Genomic DNA, 26,557 nt, shown 5'->3' on the forward strand with positions numbered 1-26,557 from the left:
TCCAATAAACAACGCTGACCTGCCGGAAAACAATATTTCTCCCCCTCTTTCCCAAAGCTCAGTGCAAATGAGCCTGGCGGCCGCCAATACACAACACTGACCCGCCGGAAAGCAATATTTCTCCTCCTCTTTCCCAAAGCTCAATGCAAACGAGCCTGGCGGCCGCCAATATTCAACACTGACCCGCCGGAAAGCAATATTTGGCAAGTGTTTCTTACAGTCATAATTATAATATAGGGCGGCACAGAGTTAAATTTTTTAACTTTTTTAATGGTGGTGTGCCTCGTGATTTTTTTCACGGAACAAGTGTGCCGTGGCCCAAAAAAGGTTGAGAAACACTGGTGTAAAAGGTTAAATATTCCGTTGCATAAAAGTATGCTATCCCATTCTAGCCGAGAACACATTCTTATTGTTTGAAATGTAGATTCTGAGCTAAAATTATCCTGCTGCTTTATTTCCCTCAGCTTGCCAGCCCTTGTGTCAGGTAATAATAGACCCAGTTCATTCTGGAGGGGTTTGCAATTTCACAACACTGTTCTTATAGCCAGTGTTACAACTTCAGTGTTACTCAGAATTCTTGTTAACAGACTGTGACATGACCTTCCACACAGAAGGCCTGTCATTTTAAGAATAGCTATAACATGGTGGGACTAGAGAAGATCTGCCCAAGGAGTGAGGACTTGACCATATGTGTGCTTTTGTTCATTCCCTGGGCTGCTGATCCTAGAATCATGGAATTCTTAAGCTGGAAGTAACCCAAAGTGTCACGTAATCCAACCCCCTGCTGTGCAGGAATCACAGTTGCCTGAGATATCTAAGGTTGCCTGTCAATGCTGGAAGAACTGAGACACTTCCCCCTCCTTTTTGCCTGAGATAACAACTTTATCAGTTGCTGGAAGCCACAGGAGGGAAGACAGCTCCTGCTCCTAGGTCTTGCTTGTGGCACAAGCATCTGGTTTGCTACTGCGAGAACAGAAGTCTTGATTAGAAGGGCCATTGGCCTGATCCAGCAGGCTCTTCTTATATGCTGCCCTTGGCAGAGTCTCTTGTATCAGGGGGCATAAAAAGCCGGCACCCTTGGGCAGCAGGCTTGTCTTGGCACAGGAGACACCAAAGGGAGTAGTCTGTGGGAAGGGGAAAGCAGGCTTGTAAATTCCCTTTCAGTTTCAGCCATGATGGTTGGGTAGGTTTATAGCATGTGTTTTTCCTACACAGGGTGAGAGCCTTTGCAGTGAATTGTCTGACAGAAGAAAGTTGCCAGATGTCCTCGGAGTGGGAGTCTGTAATTGGCAGAAGGTTGGACTTTCCTGGGTGTGAGCCAAGGTTGGAGTACGTGTGCTTTTGTGTAGGGACTGGGTGGATCATGTGCTTTTAGTAAAACTGTTCTAATCCGTCAAATATCTTCTGGGATAATTGGCTGATTGCAGTAGATATTTTTGTCGGGGGGGGGGGGTCTGTTGTATACATTATATGCATGGGAGCAGCTGTTTGGCAAGGGTGGGACATTGGAGATGCCACCTCAGTTTCAGTGAACACGTGTAGGGGATACACACGGATGTGATAAGTCACCATGGAAGGAGAGAGCAAGGCTTATTTATACATTGTTCCCTGCTTCCACCCCTTCCGTGGTTGAGTTCCTAATTGCTTGTCTGCTATGACCACCAGCCTATGTGTCTTGGTGTTTAATGCCAATCACAGAGTTGGAAGGAAAGATCTGGGGTGTATTACTGAGACCCTGCTGTGCCCATCCAGATACTCATAGGCTGTGGGGTGGGCCATGACTGTGGTCCACAGGACTTCCATCTCCATCAACAGGAAACTTATTTGTCTTGGAGTTGACTTTGAGGACCTGCACCTGGTATCAGGCCCAGGAGACAAGAAACTAGGGTTTCTGTGATGTACTTTCACTGTTGCTGCTGGCAGTTTCTCTTACCAAACTGGTGGAGAAAGTTTGGGGGGGTTAGTGTTGGAGTAATTCAACTTACATGATGAGTCTGCCTCTAGTATTCTGGCTCATGACTTTATGGCCTCCATTATGAGCTGGGGGGCGGGGTATCACCCCATTGTCATGGTCAGTCAAGTTCCTGATGAACTTTGGACTTGTGGCTCCAATCCCCACCCCCATCCCCTTGCAGGGTTGGTGGACTGATTCAGGGAATGGAGATTTGGAATCTTAGGAAGCCCACTGTGACTTGTTTGCCAGCCACTTTGATGGTAGGGTTGCCTGCCTCCATATCAATTTTGACCCCACATCCATATTGTGTTTAGGGTAGTTAACCTTATCCTGCATCCTTATCCCATCATCCTTGACTATTGGCCATGTTGACTGGGGCTATTGGAAGCTAGGAGTTGAGTAAAAATAGAAGGATCACATGCTATCCATCCCTGGTTTAAGTAACTGTCAGTAAGGTGGGGGAAATGGCTTGACTGGGATCTGAGCTGGAAGTTGTCCCATTCTAGGATAGGTAAGTCATAAATATTTGGAGGTTCACTGCCTACCCAGCTTAGGCTGACTAGGAATGAGTGGTAACAAGGCGAAGGACAATTTGCAAGTGGCCTTCCCTCAGGGCCGTCTCTGAAATGGTTGCCCTCCAGCTCCACACAGAGCCATTAAAAGAGCACTACAGATAAATGGAGAGTAAAAGAAAGCATAGTTTAAATATAGAAACTGTGCTGCTGCTTTCTGGTACTTTATAATTTTGAGGATATCCAGTTCCAGGACACCATTGCATCTCATTTTAAGAAACTGTGCGTCTTTATGTATGCTTTCTAGACTGTATGAGAAACATGCTTCAGTCCCTCAAATGATTTATTCCAGAAGAGTTAATGGTGAAGTCGGTGGAATTCTTATTTGGCTTTTGTCAATATATTAACTGAGAATTATAGACTTGGAAGTAAAACACACTTCATCCACTACGGACTCCTTTCTCAGACCTGTCTCCCTGCATCTGACGTCCCCTAGATCTTGTGAAGCCTTCTGCTTAAGCCCCAAACCTGCTAAGACTCTAAACTAGATCCTGGAAGAACACTGAATATTTATTTCATCTCTGACTAGTGCTGTGCATAGTCAGTGTGACTTCTTTCACTCTGGCTTTCCTAATGACTCTAATGAGCAGACCATTGAAAATAAATGGAGAGTGCGGGAAGATCTAGATAGAGCTTGTATGCATTGCTGTTTTTCATCCCCCTAAATGGAAGGAGGCAAGAAGAGCATTTCCCATGTACTGTATTCATTGCAAATGCTTTCAGGACTGTATTATTGATGCCTCATATCTACCCTTTCTGATAATTACACCACATTAAGCCATCAAAAAATGACAGGACTTAACAGAAATGAATTTCATCATAGCAAACAGGACAACACATGGGTGAATACCCTGACTGGAGGACAAATGCCTAAAGTAAACCTGATTATAGCATAAAGATCATTGGATTTTCATACTTCAGAAGGTGATCCTCTTTTCTAGCTTGAACACACTATTGTGATATAACCAGACCACTGTTTATATTGTACCCCTCTCCTTAATATTTCTGCATCCAGTAGTAATAAATCACATTTATTAGCTGTGATTTTGTTTTAGGTTTTCTTGATTTTTAAGAAAGAAGTTTTTAACACCTTTCTCTGTTCATAGACAATACATGTTTATGAACAGCATAAGTAATTATTGTGATAATTCCAATATGGAAGTAAAAATAATAATACTCTTCTTACGACTGTGCACATTTGTAAAAATGCCAAGTCACTTGCTTCCATTACTGCCTAGCTTTCTTTATTATTTTTCTGCTTCATATTTATTTTGTTTGGGTTTTGGACTTCTCCCACAAGGGTGAGCTTCCCATCCAAGTTGGATGTTGCATGGCACTTTATATTTAAACAAACCACCTGAAGACATTAATTGATGCCAATATGTTCTTAATACTTCTTAATTCAGAGCAATGCAATTTTGATATCTTACAGCAGGGTTGGCTAACCTGTGGCCATCCAAATGTGGATGGACCCTAACTCCCATCAGTTTCAGCCAGCAGGGCCAATGGTTTGGGTTGAAGGGAGTTGTAGTTCATCAGCATCTGGATAACTATAAATTAACCAACCCATCCTATTGATTACCAGCAGCAGCTCTGATAGCCAGGGGTGCATGTTTCCCTGCAGCTGATATTCAGAGGCATCTAGTCTTTGATCTTGGTGGTAGTGTATAGCCCTTGTGACTGGTAGCACCTGATAGCCGTATCCACCATGAGCTTGTCATTGCATCTTGCGGTAGCAAATGCATGCAGGTCCTGCTATCCAAATGCTCATACAAAAATTTGCTTATTGCTTATTGAGGAATTAGTACTCAAACCTTACTACACACACCACAGATTCAGATATCCAAACAGCTGTACCAGCATGTAGGACTGTAAACAATTAAGCAGCCTTAAACAACCCTTACTTTTTTGTGCTTCACAGATTCATGGCACGTATTTCACCAGAAGTCATGCCTTTTGCAAGGTTTCAGAGGGTTTCTGTAATTTGGGGGTCAAAATTTCACCATAGGAATCAGTGGAAATCATAAAGTCATTGTGCGAACACTTGCCTAACAAACAATTTCCTGAGAAAGCATTGTGTTTGGATAGCGAGACCTGTGTGTACAATATATTATACGCTGTGAAAAGTAGTTCTTCATTCTGTCTGTCTGTATCTTCTCACCATTAGTGATAGAACAAAGTGCAAAATAAAGTGCTAAGTGGTGGTACTCGGGAGTTGTATTGTGCATGTTAAATAGAAAGCATTGACTACAATGGGAAAAATGATAAGTTGCATAATTTGCTCAAATGAGGAATAACCAGGCACTAAGAAAATCCAGGCAAACATGTTTGAATCATAGCACTGGCATGCTTGTTTAATGGCTGATGCTATGGCTGGGGAAAGGATTTTGAATACCTGAGGACCTGCAGCTTATCTGCCCATTTTCTAAATGGAATGAATTATAAATCTAAAAACTTCTGTTTATAATTCATGCAGTGGAAATTTAAAGTGCCCATTAGTTAAACCATAACAATTATTGCCATTATTTCTGTTTGAAATCCTGTGAACAGCAGTGTTGTATAATTATTCATTATTTAAACTTTAAAAAATAGCTCTGCCTGATAGTTTGCTTGGAAAAAGGAAAGGAAAGAAAGCATGTCCACACCTCTTGCTGGAAAAAAAGCCTTTAAATTATGTTTTAGAATTGGACAGCAGGAGAGAACAGAATTGTTTGGAAATTGCTGCTGCTGGGGTTTTTTATGGCATTCTTGTAAAATCCCCAACAGTATTTAAGAGAGATTTATTGCATCTCTGGATGAAAGTGTCAACTCAAATGACTTCCCTTTCTTCCTAATGTGTGTCCTGCTATGTGAATGTTAATAATAGCACCAAAGCTTGAAGGTGATCATTATCTCTCGGAGGATGCTAAAACCACCACGGGGGTGGGGTGGGGTGGGTGGTGGTGAAGACTGTTTCTTTTTTTTAAAAAAAGTCTTAAATCTAGACAAAACTTGACAAATTATAAGGAACAAAAAGGCTACTTCTGACAATGTAGTTTTAAAACCATAGTTCTCTTAATACCCGCGGTAGTGGGACAAGAAAGAAATAAGGAGAGCTTGACTGATCTGATTCTATTTAATGAAAAATGTGTTTGTGTTGACTATCTATCCTACCATTGCTCAGGGAGTGTGTGATTGAGCCCTGCCTGAAATAGCCAACCTGTAGCCCTCCAGATGTTGCAGAACTACAATTCCCACAATCCCTGGCCATCTGGTCATGCTAGCTGAGGCTGATGGGATTGTAGCAATATCTGGAGTTCCACAGGTTAGTCACTTCAGCAATAATACAGGGAAAGCTCAGCTACAGGGAAAACTCAGTGATGCCAAATGATTCAAACCCCTATTTGGCAGGGAAGCTTATTGGGTGACCTTGGACCACTGGGCCAGTCCCTGTGTCTTAGCCTAACCTACCTCACAGTTGTTGTGAAGATAAAAGAGGAAGACCCATACATGCCACCTTGAGGGAGGGAAAGCAGAATATAAATAAAATAAAATATTGGTGAAGAAACAACCCTGGCTTTTTACTCTTCCCGGTTCAAGGCAGCTGTGTCTGTCTTCTCAGTTCAGGAGTAAAAGCAGTTTCTGTTTCTGAGCACAAAGGGCACTGTTTTGTTCTTTGGCTTGGGTGGCTGCAAATATGTGGAGTCCTGGCTTTCATGTCAGCCATCCTAATTTTGGAACTGATTTTGGGGATTTTTATATCTCATCTGTGCAGGGCAGTTAAAGATGCAGCGGATCACCAGTGCCTGATTGTAGGTACAGTACTGTACTAGCAAAACTGTGATTGACAGGGGTGTGGCCTGCCAAAATGGCTTGCAGCCTGCAGGGCATATGGCCCGCCAGCTGGCAGTGATTCCCCCCCCCCATGTGATCACCCAGCTTCAACCCACATCCTTTTTGATGTGTTGAAGTGCTGCCAGTGATTCCTTCCCATTCCCCCAGTCGTTCAATTATTCAGACAAGGAGGGTCCCTGGCTTCATGGCCACTTTTGTTGGGAGCCTAAGCATGCCATGCCTTGTCCCAACACAGAGACTCTTCTGCTTAGCGTCTTTTGTATATTGACAGTGGATTGAGTTCTGAAAAGATTTCGAAGCCCCTGGAAACTTATTTGCTGCACCAGCATTTAAGTGCTTAGAATGGGATGCAGTACTCCCCGTTCCCTAAAACCTGGCATTACATCAGTACTGTACTGCAGTGTCTTAACACCTGGGGGCAAATGTTTTTAGGACAGGAGTTTAATAGCGCTGCCTGAAATTGAACTTATCCTTTTAAACAGTGCGTTCTGAAAACTGTAACATTCGGGTATCAACTAGTTATTGATGTTGCCCGGCTGTTGAAACAGTGCAGTGGGGGGGAGGCTATTTAGAGCGGGGAAGGAATTGTTCCAAAGCTCCTTGTCTTGTATTCTTCTTATCTTGACTTCGAAGATTGTCATGCCATTGCTGCAGGGCTCAGATAGGAAAGGAAAGAGTTCCGAGTCTGACCCCTGCAGACAGTCGTGGCATGTAATACAAATGTGAAGTTCAGCCAAACCCTGACAAACAGTGATAAATTGCTCTAATCCTGCGCTTCCCTTCCCCACCTGCTCAGATTGGCCTCTCCCGGCCCCAGTTAGGTGATAAATAAGGATGGCTACTAATAGAGAAAGCTGAGGCAGAGGAGACGGATGTTTCACTCAGTCGGCAATGTCCTCTAGAAGAGTTGGACCTACTCCCACCCTCCTGCTTCAAAGGAAATAAAAATGCTGTTTGTCACCATATTAGAGAATGCGCTGAAATGCATGTTAGAAAATATGCAGCGCATAAGGTACGGAAGTGATAAATCCCACCCCTTTTAAACTATGAATGTCACTTTGCTAAAATCAGCGGAACAAACAAACAAACAAACAAACAAGCTTGAATTAAAGAATTATGTTCCACAAGTCAAGAGGTTACATAGCTTAAGCGGCAAAGAATATTAAGCTGTGACCGAGGAAGTTCTTGGTTCAAATCTTTATAGATGGTCCTGCTGACACTTTTCTCTCACTTTCTGCTTTTTCGCAGGCAGGCAAAAGCTGCTCTTTTCCAGAGGGCATATACCTTGACTGAATTTTAAGCTTTATTGCTGTATTTTTAGTGCACTGCATTTTACTGGATTGCTGTTGGATTTTCCTGGCCTGTGGTGTTTGGGACAGTTTGTTTCTTTTGAGCTCAATTAACGCTTCATAGTACTGTAGTACTCCTCAGGCGTTCCTCCCCTCATTTGATTAGTGGCAGTGAAGGGGCTACAAAGCCCTGCTCACCCTGTCACAAAATTGTTTACTGTGTGAGCGAGTAGGGGACTAGTTTTCATTGTTTTCTTACACCAGTCTCCTGCCTTTCCTCTGTGAGGAAGGCAACATACATGTATTTCCCAGACTTTATTAGCTTCAGCAAAGTGGTGGGTTCAGGTGCCTTTGAACCATACATTGGGTCTACTTTAACAACTGCTTTTGGCACATTTTCTGCAGAGTGGTATATAAGTTTTAGTAGCAGCAGTAGTGATAACATATTGTAGAGTACAGTACAGTAGTTGCAATGGTATTCATGTGTTCCTCAGTCTAAAGGAGCAACATTTGTACTAAATGGCTGTGGGGCCACTAATGTTTAGCCGTGCCCTTGAGTACCACACAGCTTCTCTCGGCCTCAAAAGTTGAGGGATAACTTATGAAGAGCCAGTGGTATGGGCTTTCTATATGATTTAAAATCCTGCTCTAGCAATATACTACATGGGGTGGAGGGGAGAAACACAGGACAGAAAAGGTTCCCCACTTCAGACATTATCCCTGTATATCCTTGATTTGAAAGGAGGTGCTGTGTACCTTGGGGGCAGAGCTAAACACACAGCCCTGCAGCCCCTTTGTATCATTTGTGCCTCTTCGGCACAAATGTAAAGTTCTTTGAGCACTTGAAATATGCAAGGAATTCTTAAGCTACTTTTTGTTATGGTTTAGTATTACTTGGTTCCTGCTAATGAGAGAATTCGTTCCCATTGATGTGATGTTCTGAGATAGCCTACTCATTCATTACTTACAGCAGTGGTGGGGAAATTTTATCCATTTAGATCAGCATTTCTCAACCTTGACTCCACAGATGTTGAACTACAGCTCCCATCATCCCCAACCACTGGTCCTGCTAGCTAAGGATCTGGTGACCCAAGGCTCAGAAAGGCTGCTCTAGATCCCATTGAACCACAACTCATTCTACCCCAGGAAGCATGGACAATGGCCAAGGATGATGGGCGTTGTAGTTCAGCAACATCTGGAGAGCCAAAGGTTCCCCACTCCTGACTGACAGCCTAATATGTCTGTATTCCATAATATGTCTGTACCCTTGCTATGGCCAGGAGTCCTTGCCTATAAAAACTGAAGCATTTTCTCAATTGGATAAACTCTCTTTCAGATTTCCATAAGGTTGGGAAATGATTTTCCTTACCTGATAATTAAATCACCATGCATGGTTTGCTAGGCCGCATGTGTTTGGGAATTTATTCAATTAAAATGTGCACAACTGCTTACCTTAATCAAGGATCCACACTACAAAAGAATCCCTTGTTAATCAAAGTAATTAAGCAAATTGGTGTTTTTTTTGCATAAGCAAAATGGAAACCCCTGATAGTTGGAAGGGAAAATAAACATGACTACATTTGTCTTGTGGTGTCTTTTTTTATTACAGATTCTAAAAAGAACACATGTCTTGGGGTTTGCTCTCTTGATTGAATATGATCATGCCTGGCGTATCATCAAGCCAGAAGCGTAATAAACAAATGCAACAGGTTGGGCTGCAATTTTCTGCTGCTTCCTCTTTCCAGTCCACTGTGCCCCCTGAAAAGTTGCTCAGGTAGATTGGGGGACCCTTCAGAACAGTGTGGGACGTGGCATTGGAAGCTGCAGGAGGAAGTGCAAATTGGCATAGATCACTGCCCTGTCCCCTCTGCTGGATCCAAGTTCTCTCCAAGCACAAGGAGCCCTTCTGTTCACAGAAGGGTAAGTCTGAGGGCCAACCTGTTATGTTTTGAGAAAATGTAGTTACACAAAGCAAAGTTAAATGTAGTTACACAAAGCAAAGTTATTCAGTCGCACAGCTAGTGCTTGGTGTAGATTAGCCACAAAGGGGGAGAATCCAGCAAAGTTTTACTCAGTGGATCTAAGCCAGGCTTCCTCAACCTCGGCCCTCCAGATGTTTTATGGCCTACAACTCCCATGATCCGTAGCTAGCAGGAACAGTGGTCAGGGATGCTGGGAACTGTAGTCTCAAAACATCTGGAGGGCCGAGGTTGAGGAAGCCTGATCTAACATCATTAATTTCCGAGGCTGTTTCATGAGTAAAACTTTGTTGAATACCACCCATGCTTTTTCATTCCCAAATGAAGTTCTCAAGCATTGACTATGGGTGCTTTGAGCCAATGCACACACCAGTTAAGCTAAGCTTAAGTGGATTAGTCTCATGTAATTAAAATTGTGTCATTGGGGCTATTGGAATCAAACCGACAAACACCAAGTGCATAATGGATATGGATTGTGCTGTTCTTCACACTGAAGTCAGTTTTCAGAGGGGTGCCATGCCAGGAATTGGATCTACAGTCCATGAAAGCTTATGCCATAATAAAACGTGTTAACCTTAAGTTGACACACGGCATGTTTTTGAAATCAGTGCAACTAATCATGGGGACTTTTCTCTTCCTGTGCTCCTGCTGCTGTTGCACTGCCAGAAAACAAGCCATGGTCCAACATAGTGTTAACAGAGTTACATGGTTTGTTTCTCTCCAAATCAGGCATAGGCAAACTCTGGCCCTCCAGATGTTTGGGACTACAGTTCCCATCATCCCTAGCTAACAGGACCCAGTGGTCAGGGATGATGGGAATTGTAGTCCCAAACACCTGGAAGGCCGGAGTTTGCCTATGCCTGATCCAAATGGACCACACGTTTGGTTATGGGAAACAAATGTTTAGCAAAAAATAGTAAGTTTAAAGGATTTAGGTAACTGGATGTTTGATGCAAACAAACATTTTTAGAGCTTTTGTTGCAAATCAATGACAATAAAGCCATAACTGAAGCAGTAACTATCTAAGACATTTAATCATCATTTATTTCACATTCTTTTTCAATAATACTGCCTCCCCACTGCTCCCACCAGTTAGCTTTGTATGTGTATGGGTTTTTTATGGTAACGTTATGGTGTCTTCCATTTTGCAGAAACAGCTAAAGCGCAGAGGCGATAGAGAAAAGATAGGCCTTTCAGAGAATTAAAGATGACAGGAGAGAACCATTCTTGCCTAACAGGCACCATTCATCACATGGTTGCATCTGGTCATAATACTTCCGTAGTGCATCGAAAAGCTGCAAAACCTGTTTGGTCAGAGATTATAATATGTGACAAAAGAAAGCATGTTCTGCCAACAGTCATAATTATCTTCTTATTTGCATGCCATTTTTCCACAGAATTATCAAATGAACAATAAACATGACTAATCAAGGCCACATTAAGAACACTTAAAAATAATCATGAAGTCAGTAAATAGAGAAAATGAATCCATGCAGCAATAGATATAGACTAACATTGCATGTAGAGTAGACTAACCTATTTCAACAGCTTAAAACTGGAAAAGAAAAATGGCTAACACTGAAATTAAATGGCAGTGTATAGAAATTATGTCCATATTATACAGACTTTTTTAACCCCTCTTTAAAACTTGTCTCTACCCAAGCAACACAACTTCAGTTGGAGATAGTGCCTAACTGGAACTACTCAATTCTTGACTATTCATGGTTGTTAATTATTAGCATGTCCAAATCATTCTTCCTTTCCCCCCATTTTGCTTTTTTCTGGCTGCAGTAACTGCTTCAACCTGGAGCACATGCTTACTAATATTTTTCTTTCTATTTAATTCTTCTTGCTGCCACAATACACAAAGTCCTCTACTGAATAAATGTGGAGGTGGTGTTAGGAGCTACTGGCTGTGGTTACTCTTGCATAGAGTATTTAACTACTACTGTGTCTTAGTACAGTATTCTATTATTGTGCCTTACATTTCATTGAATCTAACTGAAGATTTAAATATAGGCTTGGTAAACAGTGAATGTGGCACAAATCAGGCATTTTATCAGAAAATGAGAATGTTTTCACAAAGGACCAGAATGAACTGATAAGCCGTTACTTAGTAGTTGTTCTGTACAGTTAGTTGTATTTGTTCAAAGCAGAATGCAAAGATGCACAAATAGAATTAGCAAGTTTCTTTCCTAATATCCAATTCAGTTACTAAAGGGAGGATGAGCTGTCAAAGGCACTAAAATTGATTTGGAATATGCACTTCATTATGGTGAAATTTTAAGTTTTGGAACGTATTCATGATAAATCTTTCCAGACGTATGTGTGTTGAAATTCCAACACATTTGGAGGTTAACAAAACAAGAAGCAAGATGTCAAGGAGAAGGGCCTCCCATAAGATTTCTTATGTAGCTCAAGGAATGCAGAGTTGTTTATCTGTCTCATTTACATCCTTGGAGATTTCATATCTAAATACATTCTCTCTGTAAAAAAGATGTGTGTCAAAATATGTGTTGCAATCTGAATTTATAATATAACGCCATTACACTGTGCTAGACAGACAAGTGGCCCGACTTTCTGTAGAGATGCTGCTGCTTCCCTGCCCCCCCCCGTGTGTACGCACACAAAATGAAGTCTATATAAGTTTCTTCTGAGACCTTTCCTGGCAATTTCCCTTACCCTTCTTGTAACAGGCTACGTGCGATATAGTGCTCCTAGTCATTCCCAGTAATGCAATGCACTCTGCCATAAAGTTATCCCATAGCTTGCATACCGGCATGAATATATTCAACACTCTTTGCCATGCCTACATTCTTTTCAATCCTGTTATACCACTGAACTCTTCATACCTTTTCACTGAATTGGTGTCTTCTGCAATCAGTGTTGCGTAATGTCAAAACATTTCCTTTTAAACAAGCACCTTGTTGTTATTCCGGCATGTATCGTGGAAATAATAATAATAATAATAATAATAATAATAATAATAATAATATAGCCTGTGAAATGAATTATCAGCGTCCATCTATCTTCACTATCTTGTTTTTCCTTTTGTAAATTTTTAGTGCCTGTTAATAACCTCTAGTGATAGCTGTGTATGGGAGACTTGATTTTATTTGTCATTTAACATACAGGCCTGATACGCAGATGCCTTGTTTTTCGTTCTCTCTTTCTGCTACCTCCCTCACTATCATAGACACTTAGGAAGCTGCCTTATGCAGAATTCAACTGACAGCCCATCTAATTCAGTATTGTCTACACAGTGGCTGGCAGTAGCTCACCAGGATTTTAGGCAGTATATTGAGCAGATTAATATTAAGCAGGCACCAAGTAGGGCTGAAGGCTTTCTGTTGCTGTTGCTGTTGCTGTTGCTGTTGTTTAGTCGTGTCCGACTCTTCATGACCCCATGGACCAGAGCACGCCAAGCACTCCTGTCTTCCACATCTTCTTTTGTACTAACCCATAATACCTAACTTGGTGCATACATATAGCTGTTTTCTTCCCTCCTCTTTGCAAACTATGCCTGTGATGCATGCATTGCCATAAAAAGTGATATTATCAAGTTCTGCAGTGCCTTGGGCAGATTAGTTACCATATCAGCCTCACTGTCTCCTGAAGTGCGTGTCAGTGTGGGAACATCTTGCATGACTCCCCACCCCTCAGCTGGTGACGTTTTCCTGGCAACTTCCCTTTGACAAAAGATAGATATGTGTCCATAAGATTTTGCTGACAATAAAACTATAGTATCTTGGGCTCTTGGCAGCTTTCTAACAAATCTATAGTATGCAAGTTAGCAAAAAACCCTCGGCTATAAATCCTAACCAGCGTTTCTATGGCATAGCATTCCGTCTCACCTTTAAAACATTCCCTACTTCTTGAACCATTAATGTAATGCTAAACCAAACAATGGCTTAGCACAAATGCACATGGTTTTAGTGCTAAGCATGGCCCATGGGGTTTTTGATTTGCCAGAAACCTTTATTTAGATTTTAGCCATATCGTTAATACTCCCCCCCCCATCCCTGGTCATTAAAAAAGAAGCAAGTTTAAAACCATTTCCTTAAGGAAATGTTTCCGCATCAGTAATTTTTTATGATTATCCATTTTCATGTAAACAGCCTAAAGCAAAGGTATAATAACTGTGTGTCGCAGAACAGGGGAGAAAAAAAAACTTCATAGCTTGAAAATATTTCAAGCAACTACATGCTAAAACTACAGTGAATAGCAGAGTATGGTTCAGTTTGTGGTCAAGGTGCTGATAGCACAATTTAGTAGTATATGTGGGGTTTTTATTGCTATATTTTGTTTTTATTGTTGTGTGAAATGTAAACCATGCACCTCTAAAGCATTTGATTTTTTAAAAACCAGAATTTTAAATGTTGAGTTTCAGCTTCATATTGCCCATCTCTTGCTTCTGTATTAATATAACTAAGCTTCACCTATCCTATTTGTGACATTAAAAAAACAAGATTCACCCTAAGGGCTTTTTTCAGGGGGTACTCAAGGGTACACAGTACTGGCACCTCTTTTTATTGTTGTTGTTAAAAAGTGTGGCACTTACTGTAACAACTTCATGGTGACTACCAGCACCTATTTTTATAGAAAAGAAGCGCTGAGCCTAAGTAACACTTCTTGAGCATACACACCATGTCCAGTAAAAGAAAAGCACAAAGCTCCACATTTTTCTTCATTAACTCAAGCATTAGATACAGGTAGGTAGCCGTGTTGGTCTGAGTCGAAGCAAAATAGAAAAAAATTCCTTCAGTAGCACCTTAAAGACCAACTAAGTTTTTATTTTGGTATGAGCTTTCGTGTGCATGCACACTTCTTCAGATACACTTGAAACAGAAGTGTATCTGAAGCATTAGAAAGAGGGACTTTTTCAGCAGGGGGCCGGTCCACTGTCCTCATACGTTGTGGGGGGGGCGGATTATATTTTTTTGGGGGGGATGAATGAATTCCTATGCCCCACAAATAACCCAGAGATGCATTTTAAATAAATGGACACATTCTACTCATGTAAAAACACGCTGATTCCCGGACCGTCCGCAGGCTGGATTTAGAAGGTGATTGGTCCGGATCCGGCCCCTGGGCCTTAGTTTGCCTACCCATGGACTAGCTGATACCTAAGTATGAGCCTATTATGGAATTGGATTCTGTGATGCAGGGCAAATGTAGAGTATGCCTGGGCAATAAATCAGTATATCGCCCAGGACCAGTATGAGGAGCAAACCGAGATGTCTGTTTCACTCAGTACAGTAGTATATCATTGGTGAAACTGCCACCGTTCCTGAGTCCCTCTGCTAGCAGCGTTCTTCTTCACACAAATAGCATGTAATGGAGGGGGCTACACTCCTAGTATATTTTCATATGTTATCGAGTAGAAGACAACTTTCTAGTTGCACTCTCTCTAATTATGAGCTTCTTTTCCTAAAAGGTAAAACAAGGTCATTGTCTTGTAACTGTGGTAAATTAGTAGCGGAAAAGATTGAACAGCACATAATGCCAAACATTTTGACAAGCAATTAAATAATAATACTTTTGTACAATTAGAGCAGCAGGGGAGGAATAATTAGGAAGCAAATTTGTGCTGTTGATGGAGACATCAGGTACTAACAATTAAAGTAGCATGCCTGTAACCTTTCAAGTAGGGAAGAACTATTCTTAAGGAAATCACCAAAAGATAGTGACTTTATGGTGCATATTGTATGACACTACAATTGCCAACATTATTGGTGCTCAACCTTTGGCACAGGACTTTGTGGCACACCTGGATACCAATAGTTCTGTCCTCTATCTCAGTAAGGCATGAAGGTCTGTATGTGTACAACTTTAGAATAATGCTGTCTCATATTTGGACTTGATTTGTAGTACACCACAATAATTTGTAGTGCAAACATGTGCAATTATTAATTATAGCAAGTGTGGCTAATCTGTGGTCATCCAGATGTTTTTGGACTATAGCTCCCATTTACCCTGATCTTTGGCTATACAGTACTTACTGGGCTTGGAGTCCTAACAAAGACATACAGTAACAATCGTGACTAGAGATTGTAAAAGCTGAAATTTAAATTAGGAGCTGCCACTGTTGTATAGTAGCTAAGAGCTAACCTTGTTGGAGAATTGTATCTCTTTGCCACAAGTAACTACCATTTTATAATTTGCTACGATAAATACCTACTCAGACATTTTGTGTGCTTCAGGAAGAGAACATTGGTTTGCCAAGAAAGAAGAATCCCTCCAGGCTCCAGCTCTTTCATCTGTTTTTTGCTCTTTTAAATGTAATGACACTTTTGAATTTGGCTTAATTGCTGGTTTGGAAGCATACCTCCCAGCTTCCCCAGTGTTTCTAACCTCAGGCTAGCCTTATATCTCAAACCTGAACATGCTTATCTCAGGATTGAACAACAACAAAACAACAACAACAGCTCTAAAATTGAACTGAATATATTGCCCAGGAGTTGTTGCATTTAAATATAATTATGATATGTCATCACCTCATGTTGTCTAATGAGTGTAAGCACAGCTGAGGATTCTTTGTGTAAAATAAAAATGATCCCAGAATCTGAAAACACACAGATGCGGAAACCTATTTCAGTAGCTTGGATTGAAGTAAAATAGGAAGGTGAAGAAGAGCTGTGGCATGGATGAAGGGAAGGAGACAAAATGCTCACTTCCTGACTATATGAAGGTTACTTTCTGATTTCTGATCTTCGTTTTGTTATACATGCAGTTTCGTCCTTTCTCCAAACGGATGGTGGCAAAGTACAGGGGGGAAAGGAGAGGGTTGAGCTTTGCAAGCAAGAAGTCTCAGATTAAATCATTGATTTCTCCAAGTAGGGCTGGGAAAGACCTCCCCAAACCCCCCAGAGAACTGCTGCCAATCATTATTGACAAAATTGAGCTAGATGGACCAATGATCTGAATTGGTACAAGACAACTACCTGTGTTCTGTGGGTTGTTTTACCCTCTCCATCCACCCTAAAAGAGAATGATTAGGCCAAGTCACAGGAGTGAGCTTTATTATTGAAGGGGGTGTGGGAGGACATGTGAACAATGGTTTCCCGTCCATCTCAAGAGACACTGTCTGCTACACCAGGGGCAGGCATATCCCAGGCTTATGAAAGAGACTCCTGCTCCCTGTCTGCCCCATGATCCTAAAGGAACCAGAACCTCATGGGAAAACCATTCAATTAAAAGGAAGAATTATGAATTCATGGGTTTGTTTTGAGTACCAACTGAGCTCACAGTCCTTCCACACAAAAGTCCATTCCTGAGCATGTGTGTTTGTCATCTTGTTGCGGATTGCCTAGAGATCTACTGGTAGATCCAGATATAATAAATTAATTACCAGCTCTTCGGTCTTCCCACACCTGTGCTATACCACAGACCACCATTGCTCAAACTTTTCCACAGCTGTGAGAGGAAATGTTTTGTCTTCTTTAAAAAAAATCAACCTGACATTTCTCAGAATGACAAATTCTGTAGACTGGAAAAGAAAGAGAAAGTACTACTTCATTCAGTACATAATTAACTTATGGAAGTCACTAATCTGGATGATGATAGCTTTAAAAGGCGAGGGGATTCATGGAGCGATGGGTATCTCATTGGCTATTGATCATGATGGTTATGTGAAATCTCCATATAAAGAAGCAGCATACCACAAAATTCCAGTTTACCACAAAACATGTTTCAAGCCCTCCTCGTTGGCTTCCTTGATGCATCTGATTGGCTTCTGTGGGAGGTTGGATTCTGGGTTAGGTAGTCTGATCCAGCAGGGCTCTTAAATTGTTTTAATCTGTGTGCAGTGACATCTCCCAATTCATTACTCCTGCTCTTGCAATGAGAAGTCCTGATTATAAGTTGGAGAATGTGACTAAAGTGTTTGGCCAACGCTGACATGTCTTGCATTGGTGGCTGCATTGCATTACTTGAACATTCTCTCTTGTGCCTGACACGTGTTTCCATAGACAGATGATCATAAAAGCACTGTAGTTTTCTGAGAATATTATAAATTGAATCTATATCTATATTCCTTTTAGGGAACATGGTTATGTTTAAATTCACAAACATAGCACAACAGGGGTGAGGAACTTGTGGTCCTCCAAACATTGGATTCCAAGTACTACGGTATTCATCCCAGCCCAGTACGGCCAGTGGTCAGAGACTTCTTAAGGACCATTGGTTCCCCACTATGGTACTAGAGAGAATGTTGGTTTTGCCATTTACATTTGAAAACACCCATGTGTTTAGTTGATGGAAACAAGTCAGTGTTCGAAACTCCCATTGTTTTAGGCGCATTTTGCGACAGGGAATTTCATTAGCGCAAGCAGTTTCTGGGCGCAGTAGTGCACCTAAGATTTCTGATTAAAGCTGCAGAGTGGAAGGAAAGGAGGGCCTTTTTCTTCCTCCCTGCTTCCAGCTACTCTCTAAATACTGGAGAAGAGACCCTCTTAAAAATATTAGGGGGGTGGGCAGGGGAAGGACTAGATCATGTGAAAAATGGACATAATATTTTAGCTACAGTTCATTCATTTTCAGCTTTGTATTCTTGTTATAAAAAAGTACGCCTAGACATTCCGTTGTTACGCCCACAACCTAGGTTTAAAGTGCCATTTAGCTCCTAGCTTCAGTTTCTCAGTTTCTAACACTGAAACAAGCAAAGAGCTCTGGCACAGACACCAAAACAGAGCAACTGCTGCAGAGAATGCAGCATAGAAACATGTCTTGGAGATTATAGATTTGTTCTAATGTCATTTATCTGGAAGGCTGTGAATGTGGGAATTAAAATGTGACACGCAGATACCAGAAAAGCCACATGCAGAGTGTCAGTGCAGAGAAAGATTAACAGGGATGTTTGTTTTCAGCTGTACCATTGAGAAGGGATGTGGAAAGAAGAATGCTAAGGTGTTTGGGCAGATGCTCTCTATATATGTTGTCACATCTGTGACTGGAATTTCCTCTATTCTACAATCTACTCCATGGAACTGCATTGCATTCTTTCTTCTTTACCTCTTCTCCCTCCACTCCTAAATAAATATCAGCCACTGCTCTGTGTGTGGGTTAGCTGGTGTTTGTGGATGCTAAATTCAGTCATTTTGCAGTATGTGCTAGGGTTTGGGTAGGTTTTATCATTCCCTGTGGGACTGAGCATGTGTTGGATTTTAAATCCATTGCTTCTTTTGCATGGCTGAAATGTTTTGCCTGAGTTGAATTTTAGGAATGTGGGGGATTTGGGGGGGGGGACTTGGAAGTTATTGGTTACAAGGTGGCTTCATTATTTACTTCTTCCTTTATGCAAGCACTTGGCTGTCATTTCCACCCTCATTAACACACCGTAAAACAGCATTTTCTCCTCCTGAAGCATGATGAATAAAAATATTTGCCACATCTTGCGTTTGACATTTTTCATGTCTAGTCCTACTTCTGCAACAGAATGGCATCCTGATCTTAAACCACACCTAACAAGATGCTTCCTGCCAACCTAGCAGTTCAAAAGCATGTCAATGTGCAAGTAAATAGGTACCACTCCGGCGGGAAGGTAAACAGCGTTCCCGTGCGCTGCTCTGGTTCGCCAGAAGCGGCTTAGTCATGCTGGCCATATGACCCGGAAGCTGTCTGCAGACAAACGCCAGCTCCCTCGTCCAGTAAAGCGAGATGAGCGCCGCAACCCCAGAATCGTCCGCGACTGGACTTAACGGTCAGGTGTCCCTTTATCTTTAACAAGATGCTAGGTAATAACCTTTAAAGTAGGGAGCCTGAAAGAGATAGAGCCCTCCTCCCTATGATATTTCAATTTCTTCCCCTGACTTTTCATCTCTTCTTGAAAAATATTACACTAGTGAAACACTCCCTCCCCATTTTTTTTAAAAATTATTTATTTATTGCCTACTCCAATCAGCTACAGCAAGAAAATCCTCAGCAGTGGTCACACACATTTCTCTTCTACCTCAAGTCCATGCACAATTATGGTTTTCCCCATTATTAAGACCTCAGGAAACCAGGGTGGGCAAAGAGTTTTTGTTTGTTTGTTGCTTCTGCAAATGCTGGGGTACCTCCTGGTATCTGCCTTGTCTGTGGATGGTGCTGTTTGGCCACATCAAGATCAGTGCTCAGAGAAAGAATTCCCTATTATATCATGGTGTTTTTCTGAAATCGATGCAGAATTACAGAAAGTGCCCCCTCTAGTGATCAGTGAATATCGCATTAGCAAGCAGTGCCTTTTTCAAAAACTATGGAAAGAAGGTTTCATGATTTTTAAAAAATCTAACAGGTATTTGGGAATATTCCGTTTGAACTTGCTGATCAATGAAGTCATTAATCAGGTGGCCTTACTTCACCACATGACTCCAAGCTTATGATTACATTGTCTAGAAACGGAATCTGAAACTGACAATAGGGAGTTGCTGTGTCTATTTCTTACTATAGCTACTGACATTCCAAGACAGAGGTGGTCACAGTAATGTATTATAATGCAACTTAGAAGTTGCACAATCTAGTTTAAATCTTTCTGTGTATGCCTTGCATGAACTGATGTAAAAGCTTTCTTTTATCTTTAAGCAACCAAGTAGTGGGCTGATTTCTTTGTACACATGGAAAATGGAATACAGACATAACTGCAGTCTTGATGTTTCACCCCCAGTGGGGAAGTTTCCCTCATTTCACAGTTCAACCGAAAAGTCTTTTGGCAGCTAAAATGTAAACAATTGTGTAGTAATTATTTCCTTCTTATAACAGCTCTGAGACATCAAACACTTAATTCTGTGCATCAGTTCACATTTTGATGCCTTCAGCAGTTTATAAATATATACTGTAGATGACTTTTCCAGAGAAGCAATCAAGCCGTTTGTCAAAAGATTTCTGATTACCAAAAGAATTTTGCAGTTCAACATTGCTGGCTGTTTAATTTTCAACCATCTTTGTATTTGAACTTCTTGGCATTGGCTTGGGTCCAAAGAACATGTGGGTTAGTTTGCCACTCACAATGAAGCCTTTAGACTTGGGTGTCTCAGAGAGCGGGCCCCAAATTACTCCGCAAACGGAAAAATAGTTTGTGATATATAACAGGGAGTCTGCTAATAAAAGTCAAAAATCCAAGTTGTTGGATGGCATCAAAAGTAGCTCTTTACCTTTCGGCAAGGTAAAATTTAGTATTTTTATTAAAAGTATATAAATTTATTAAGAGTATATTTAGATATCAGCTACAATTTCTGCTTCATTTTAAAAGTGAGAGTGTCAAATCTGGTATATGATACATTTAGAAAGCTTTAGAAATATATTAAGAAACTTATAGATAAAAATAAGAATATGAAGCACTTCCAGGTGTGTTTGTTTATTTTAATTGGCTTCACTGTGGGAATAAAGTCCGTGTTGTGCTTTTCCGATTGTTCTGTCTCTTACAATTTTGAAGTGTCAAGCATAGCTCGAGTGGCTTTAACCCAAACGTAGCAGAGTTTTCCTGCACAGCACAGAAGCTAGTTGAGGTGGAAATGACTAGTCGGCTAGATGCAGAATAACTATTTACAGGATTTATTAAAAGAAAATAAAAGCAGCAGAGTTTATGCATACAAAGCAAAGCAAAACAAATCCCTCCCTCTCTCTCTCTCCAACCATACGCAGCACTCCTACTCCTAACACCCAACAAGAATCAACTGTGCTAGCATTCTTAGATAACAGAGTTCAGTGCTGGTCATTAACCAATCAGAGAGTAGTTTCCAGGCCAGGCAGACCTTGGCTTTCTGCCAAGAGTAAATTGACACTGCCTTGAGTTAATTGTGTGAAGCAAGAATCTGTAAGTTTCCCATGAGAACCAATTAACAGAAACTGAACACTGTCAGCACAAGGTTTTTGATTTGTCAGGTCGAATGATCTCTCCTCTTACTCCTCCCCGCCCCCCCCCCAGTCTTGCTATTCTGGAAGGCTTCTCCTGAACCTCTCCCCATCACCTGAACCAATTTGTGGGAGGCGCAGAGCAGAGAAGAGCATAAGCAGAAGTCCTTGCACAGGGCTTTTGCTGATAGGTATTATTAGTTGAATCCCATCTGTGTAGTTTCTGCCCATCTCACGACGGATTCATAAATTGAGCAAGGCTTGCTACACACCTGAAATACATTGGGGCAGCAACCAAGCATCAGAGAAGGTAATCCAAATCATTCCTAAAGAACACTTTCTTTCATCCTGATTTTTGGGTATGGTTTCTGAACATGACAATTTATTGAACTTCTGAAGAACGTTGAAAAGCTCCTCCAGTGCCTTTGGGGAAGAGTCTTTTCTCATTTCTTGCCCAAATCAGGTGCTGTTAAATCAGCCTAAAATATATTGCTTCTACTCAATATGAAGATCCAATTACTTGTGTGTTAGTAAAACCTAACCTCGTTTTTGAACCGATGATGATGTCTAGCTGTTACAAGTGTTCTGGGAAGAAACTTTCAGAATTGTACACTTCAAGCAGTTTATATTCTCTCTTAATACATGCAAATATGTAGAACCCTGATTTCTTGTAGGCGCGTCCTACCCACTGAATAATGAATATGATCACCCCTACTGATTGATTTCAATCTTGAGCATGTTTTTCTTTTTCTTTATTATAATTCATTTAGAAGATAATCCCAAATATGGACAAAACAACATAAAAAAAATTCCTTCCAGTAGCACCTTAGAGACCAACTAAGTTTGTCATAGGTATGAGCTTTCGTGTGCATGCACACTTCTTCAGATACCAAATATGGAGTTATGCTTGGCTGTTCACTGCTGGCTATCTACTACCAGAAATAGATATCCAGCAATATAGTTTTGTATAAATTATTCTTGATAAATAGAAAGCAAATACAACTGACGAAGATAGCTATCTGTTAAATGGAACAAAGTAATCTGATAACCATATCAGAAGGACAAAATGTCTAGTTAGATTGCAATCTTCAATTCCTACTCAGCTGCACTAGCAAAGACATTTTTAAAAAAATAACCTGATACCAATCTGAAGCCTGCTTCTAGTATGCATAAACTTTTTTTTGTTCTACCAAATAATTAATATAGACCTAATCCCTCTTATCTGATTGATGTTGGAGCAGTAAAATGATGATTACTCAGTGCCTTATTACTGACCTGCATTTAAATTGCTTTGATAAGCATACTTTGATCAAAGAATAGAGACTTGGGATTTTGAGTGTATTTAAAAACTAGCATACTTAAAGTATGACTATTATTTTAGTATGCTACTGGTATTCTTATAAGGGTTGTTCTAAAATAATAATTAAAATGGATTTGCATGCAAAGATGTTCACGTGCTGCTTTGAAACACAACATATGAAAACAAAAAACACAGCAAGTCAATTGCAGTACACTGGTACCTTGGTTTGCGAACAGTCTGGTTTGCGTACGTTTTGGATTACAAACACGTCAAGTAGTCTTCTGGCGCATAATATGTCTATAGACCAGGTCACTATCATATTGTTTTGTTTTATGTTTATTAAGCAAATGGCTTGCAAACAGTTCCTTCCAAATATACATTATTTTTCTGAAGAAAACAGATCATGATCATTGAGTCATAAGGAAGTAGACTCAGTTTTCTGCACTGCCTTTCTCGTTTATACAAGGCAGCTTAAAAAACAGCAACAGCCTCATGCAGAAAAGGTCAAGCAATGGGCAGTATCCATCAAAGTAGTTCCATTAGCAAAAGGAATTCTAGCTGTGCAACAGAACAACCCCCTCTTTCCTCTCCCTGCAAGCCCCCTAAATGCATTCTGGGGTTCCCGCCAACCCTCTGGAGCAGATTTAGAGAAGGCTTGGGAGACCCATGGGGAGAGGAGAAGGAATGCAAGCTCCTTTACACAAATGGAAATCCTTGCACTAACAGAATTACTTCATTGGAAACCAACTAATAAAAGCCAGCAACAAATGTTTTGTTTTGTTTTCATCTCTTAAAAAAATTGCACCATAAATCAGCATTAAAAATCAGACTACACAGACAGGGAGACATGCAATAAATCCAGCCTCTAAAGGAGGGATGTGGTAACCTCAGCCCCTTGTGTATGTGTGTATCTCAAGCTGAAGGATGAATTGAATTAGCCAACAATTGCAAAATAAAACATTACAAGAACATTCAAAATTGTTTTGAAGAAACTGCAGCAGTATATTCATTATATTGTCATTAAAATTGTGAGCCTTTAATCTTATCTGTAAATGCTGTATATACTACTTACTGGTAAGTCTAACACATTAAAAGGTTTATTCTCCTTTTTGAAAATGCCATTTTAAATCTTCCCTGTGAGAAATGAAACAACAAAAAATAAAAATAAGAATGCATGCACCATACACACACCTTTTGCATGAATATGCATTTCAGTGTAAGTGTTGAAAGCAACATTTCCTTATTTGAAAGGCTGCTTGTTACTGAAGAAACAAAAGTAAGCATTCTAAATATCCTGTTGCATGTGCAAAAATACTCGTGAACAGTCTCAAACCTCTTTGGATCCAGTCATGGTAAATGCATCAGGTTCTGGGGGCCTTCTCTGATGCAACAGAGCAGTATGAGCAAACTGCATTTTGTACTTGCAATACCCCCACAAACTCAAGTCCAGGGCAGGTAGTGTGGTACTCTGGCTGTCCAAAACATCAGGAGGGCACCAGTTTGAAGAAGTCTGTGCTTGGAAGTAGGATTAGGCTTTATGTAGGAGAATAACAACATTGCTTGCTGTTCAGCGGCCAGGACTCCGGTTACTTTATTTTACAGTTGCCTAAAATAGGTTGAGGTCATTCTTGCAACAGGGGTGTGAGGAACAGGAATCTACGTTTAAATATGTTGAGGCACGCTTGTCATGATTTATTGGAAACTGTCAGGTCTGTAAACAAGACTGTTTGCAGTTAGAGAAACCCTTCTGTATGCTTATACATGGTTTTCTTTGTATTATGTGTACAGTGACAAACAAGAAACCTGCACAGGCATCTATTACAAAAGTAAAACAGTTTGACGGTTCCACATCTTTTGTCCGAAGGTCGCAGTGGATGCTTGAACAACTTCGCCAGGTTAATGGAATAGACCCTCATAAGGTGAGTAGTGACTTGTTCCCATTTAGTAATATTCTGTTTGTGTGATGCTTCATACCTTTTATTCTCCCTGTTTTCCAAAAGAAAAATTCACCCATTTGATTTGATTTTTTAAAAAAGAAAACCATGTCTTGTATTGGATGCTCTTTAAGTGCAGCCCTTCAGGACCTTGGGTATCGATTCCAAATGCTTCTATTTCCTTCGTAGACCTTTCTAGATTTCACCACTTTTTTATCTGTTCACCTTTGAAAAAGAAGTGTCTGGAATCCCAGTGTGTGTGAATAAACTTAACCCTACCTTTTAGGCTTTCATGTTCTCTACTTCTGCTAACTTCCTCTTGTAATACAGTAGAACCTCTATTCACGTCCCACTCTACTTAGGCCTGTTCCAGGTTTGCCGTGATTCGCGCTCGCGCAGAAGTGGCTTCCGCCGAATGTGCCTGCACACAACGGCGCTTCTACCAGCGACCTGTTTCACTATAAGGACGGGCCTCCGGAACGGATTGTGGCCATGAGTAGAGGTTCCACTGTAATCTGAACCACTATTTTGCCCCACTGTTGTATTGGGAATTTAATTAAATTAATATATCCAGGCAAGAAAACTTGTCCTCTTAACTAAACGTTTTATCTTTATGGTAAATAACACTAGAAGCAGTCCAGAAAAAAAACCTATAGATTTCAGCAAGATGTACCATTTTTAACCCTCATTCTTCCTGCTGTCTCTTTTCTTTGTACATGGGAGACAAAGTGATGTCTGACCCCATGCATATATGCAAGGACTACTAGAGAGTGATGATCCTGCTGGTAACATGCTAGAGGCACAGATAGGACCATCTACCTACTTCTTCGAAGCAGCACTGGCCCAGTGTGGTACCTGATGATGGATCATACTACTGTAGCTTGACAAATGGCCGTTTCAGAACCAGATGGGTTCAATGGCCTAGACTGCCTGCAGCATTCAGCCATAGTTCAAAACAGGGATAGTCAATATTATGCCCTCCAGGTGCTGTTGGACTTCAGTCCCCATCATTCCTTGCCATTGGCCATGCTCGCTGGGGCTGATAGGAGTTGTACTCCAATAACATCTAGAAGGCACCACATTGGGTACTTCTGGTTTAGAATTAATTGTGGTTTAAGACACACAAACATTTTTCTTACCTCCACGGCTGACCATGCCATGTGAGGGAAGGAGGAAAGAAACCACAATTTTATTTGCCTTGATGTGTGATCCTGGAATCCTGGTTTGCTTCTGGCTAAGGTTTGTTCTTGGCTTTAGCATTCATGACTTGTTTGGAGAAAACAAACCTCGAGTCAGGTTTACACTGTTTTTTTTTTTTTGTTTTTTTTTTAATTATATTTTTTATTAAACATTTTATCAACACACATACAGAACACAAATACAAAAAGTAAACATCAAAATACAGAAATACAAAAATACAAAAATACAACAAAAAAAATATATATCATCTCTAATCCATTTTAATATTCATTGTCCTCTGGCTTCCCCAATTCCCTACTATCTGATTTTCTTTTTTATAAACTTCTGTAGCAGTTTCTAAATCATCCTTCTTACCCATCATATAGTCTCTTTAACACTTCAAAAATTTCATCTTTATATCATCTATCATATTTTCTCCCTTTCAATCTTCTATTATTTCCCTATTGCCTTAACTTCTTTATTTTCCTGGATGTTCAAAATCTAGTTTTCAAATTCATACCCTATGTATATTTTAAATTTCTTCCAATCTTTTAAAACTTTGTCATTTGTTTGGTCCCGGAGTCTTCCTGTCAATTCTGCCAATTCCATATAATCCATCATTTTCATTTGCCATTCCTGCCTCGAAGGCAGTTCCTCTTTTTTCCAATATTGTGCTATTAAGATCCT

The 26,557-nt window shown here is 40.6% G+C and overlaps 1 protein-coding gene across 3 annotated transcripts in view; it reads left to right on the forward strand.

Annotated features, from left to right (window-relative positions):
- STXBP6 (syntaxin binding protein 6) overlaps window positions 1–26,557 on the forward strand; it is a 91,354-nt gene that overhangs the window by 35,678 nt on the left and 29,119 nt on the right. For all 3 annotated transcript variants that reach the window (XM_035110310.2, XM_035110318.2, XM_060273175.1), the window contains exon 3: window positions 24,546–24,676. In XM_035110310.2, the coding sequence (XP_034966201.1) occupies window positions 24,546–24,676 (131 nt within the window). The remainder of the gene's footprint in view (window positions 1–24,545; window positions 24,677–26,557) is intronic.

Source organism: Zootoca vivipara, chromosome 1 (genome assembly GCF_963506605.1).
Source record: "Zootoca vivipara chromosome 1, rZooViv1.1, whole genome shotgun sequence".
In the NCBI taxonomy this organism is placed as follows: domain Eukaryota; kingdom Metazoa; phylum Chordata; class Lepidosauria; order Squamata; family Lacertidae; genus Zootoca; species Zootoca vivipara.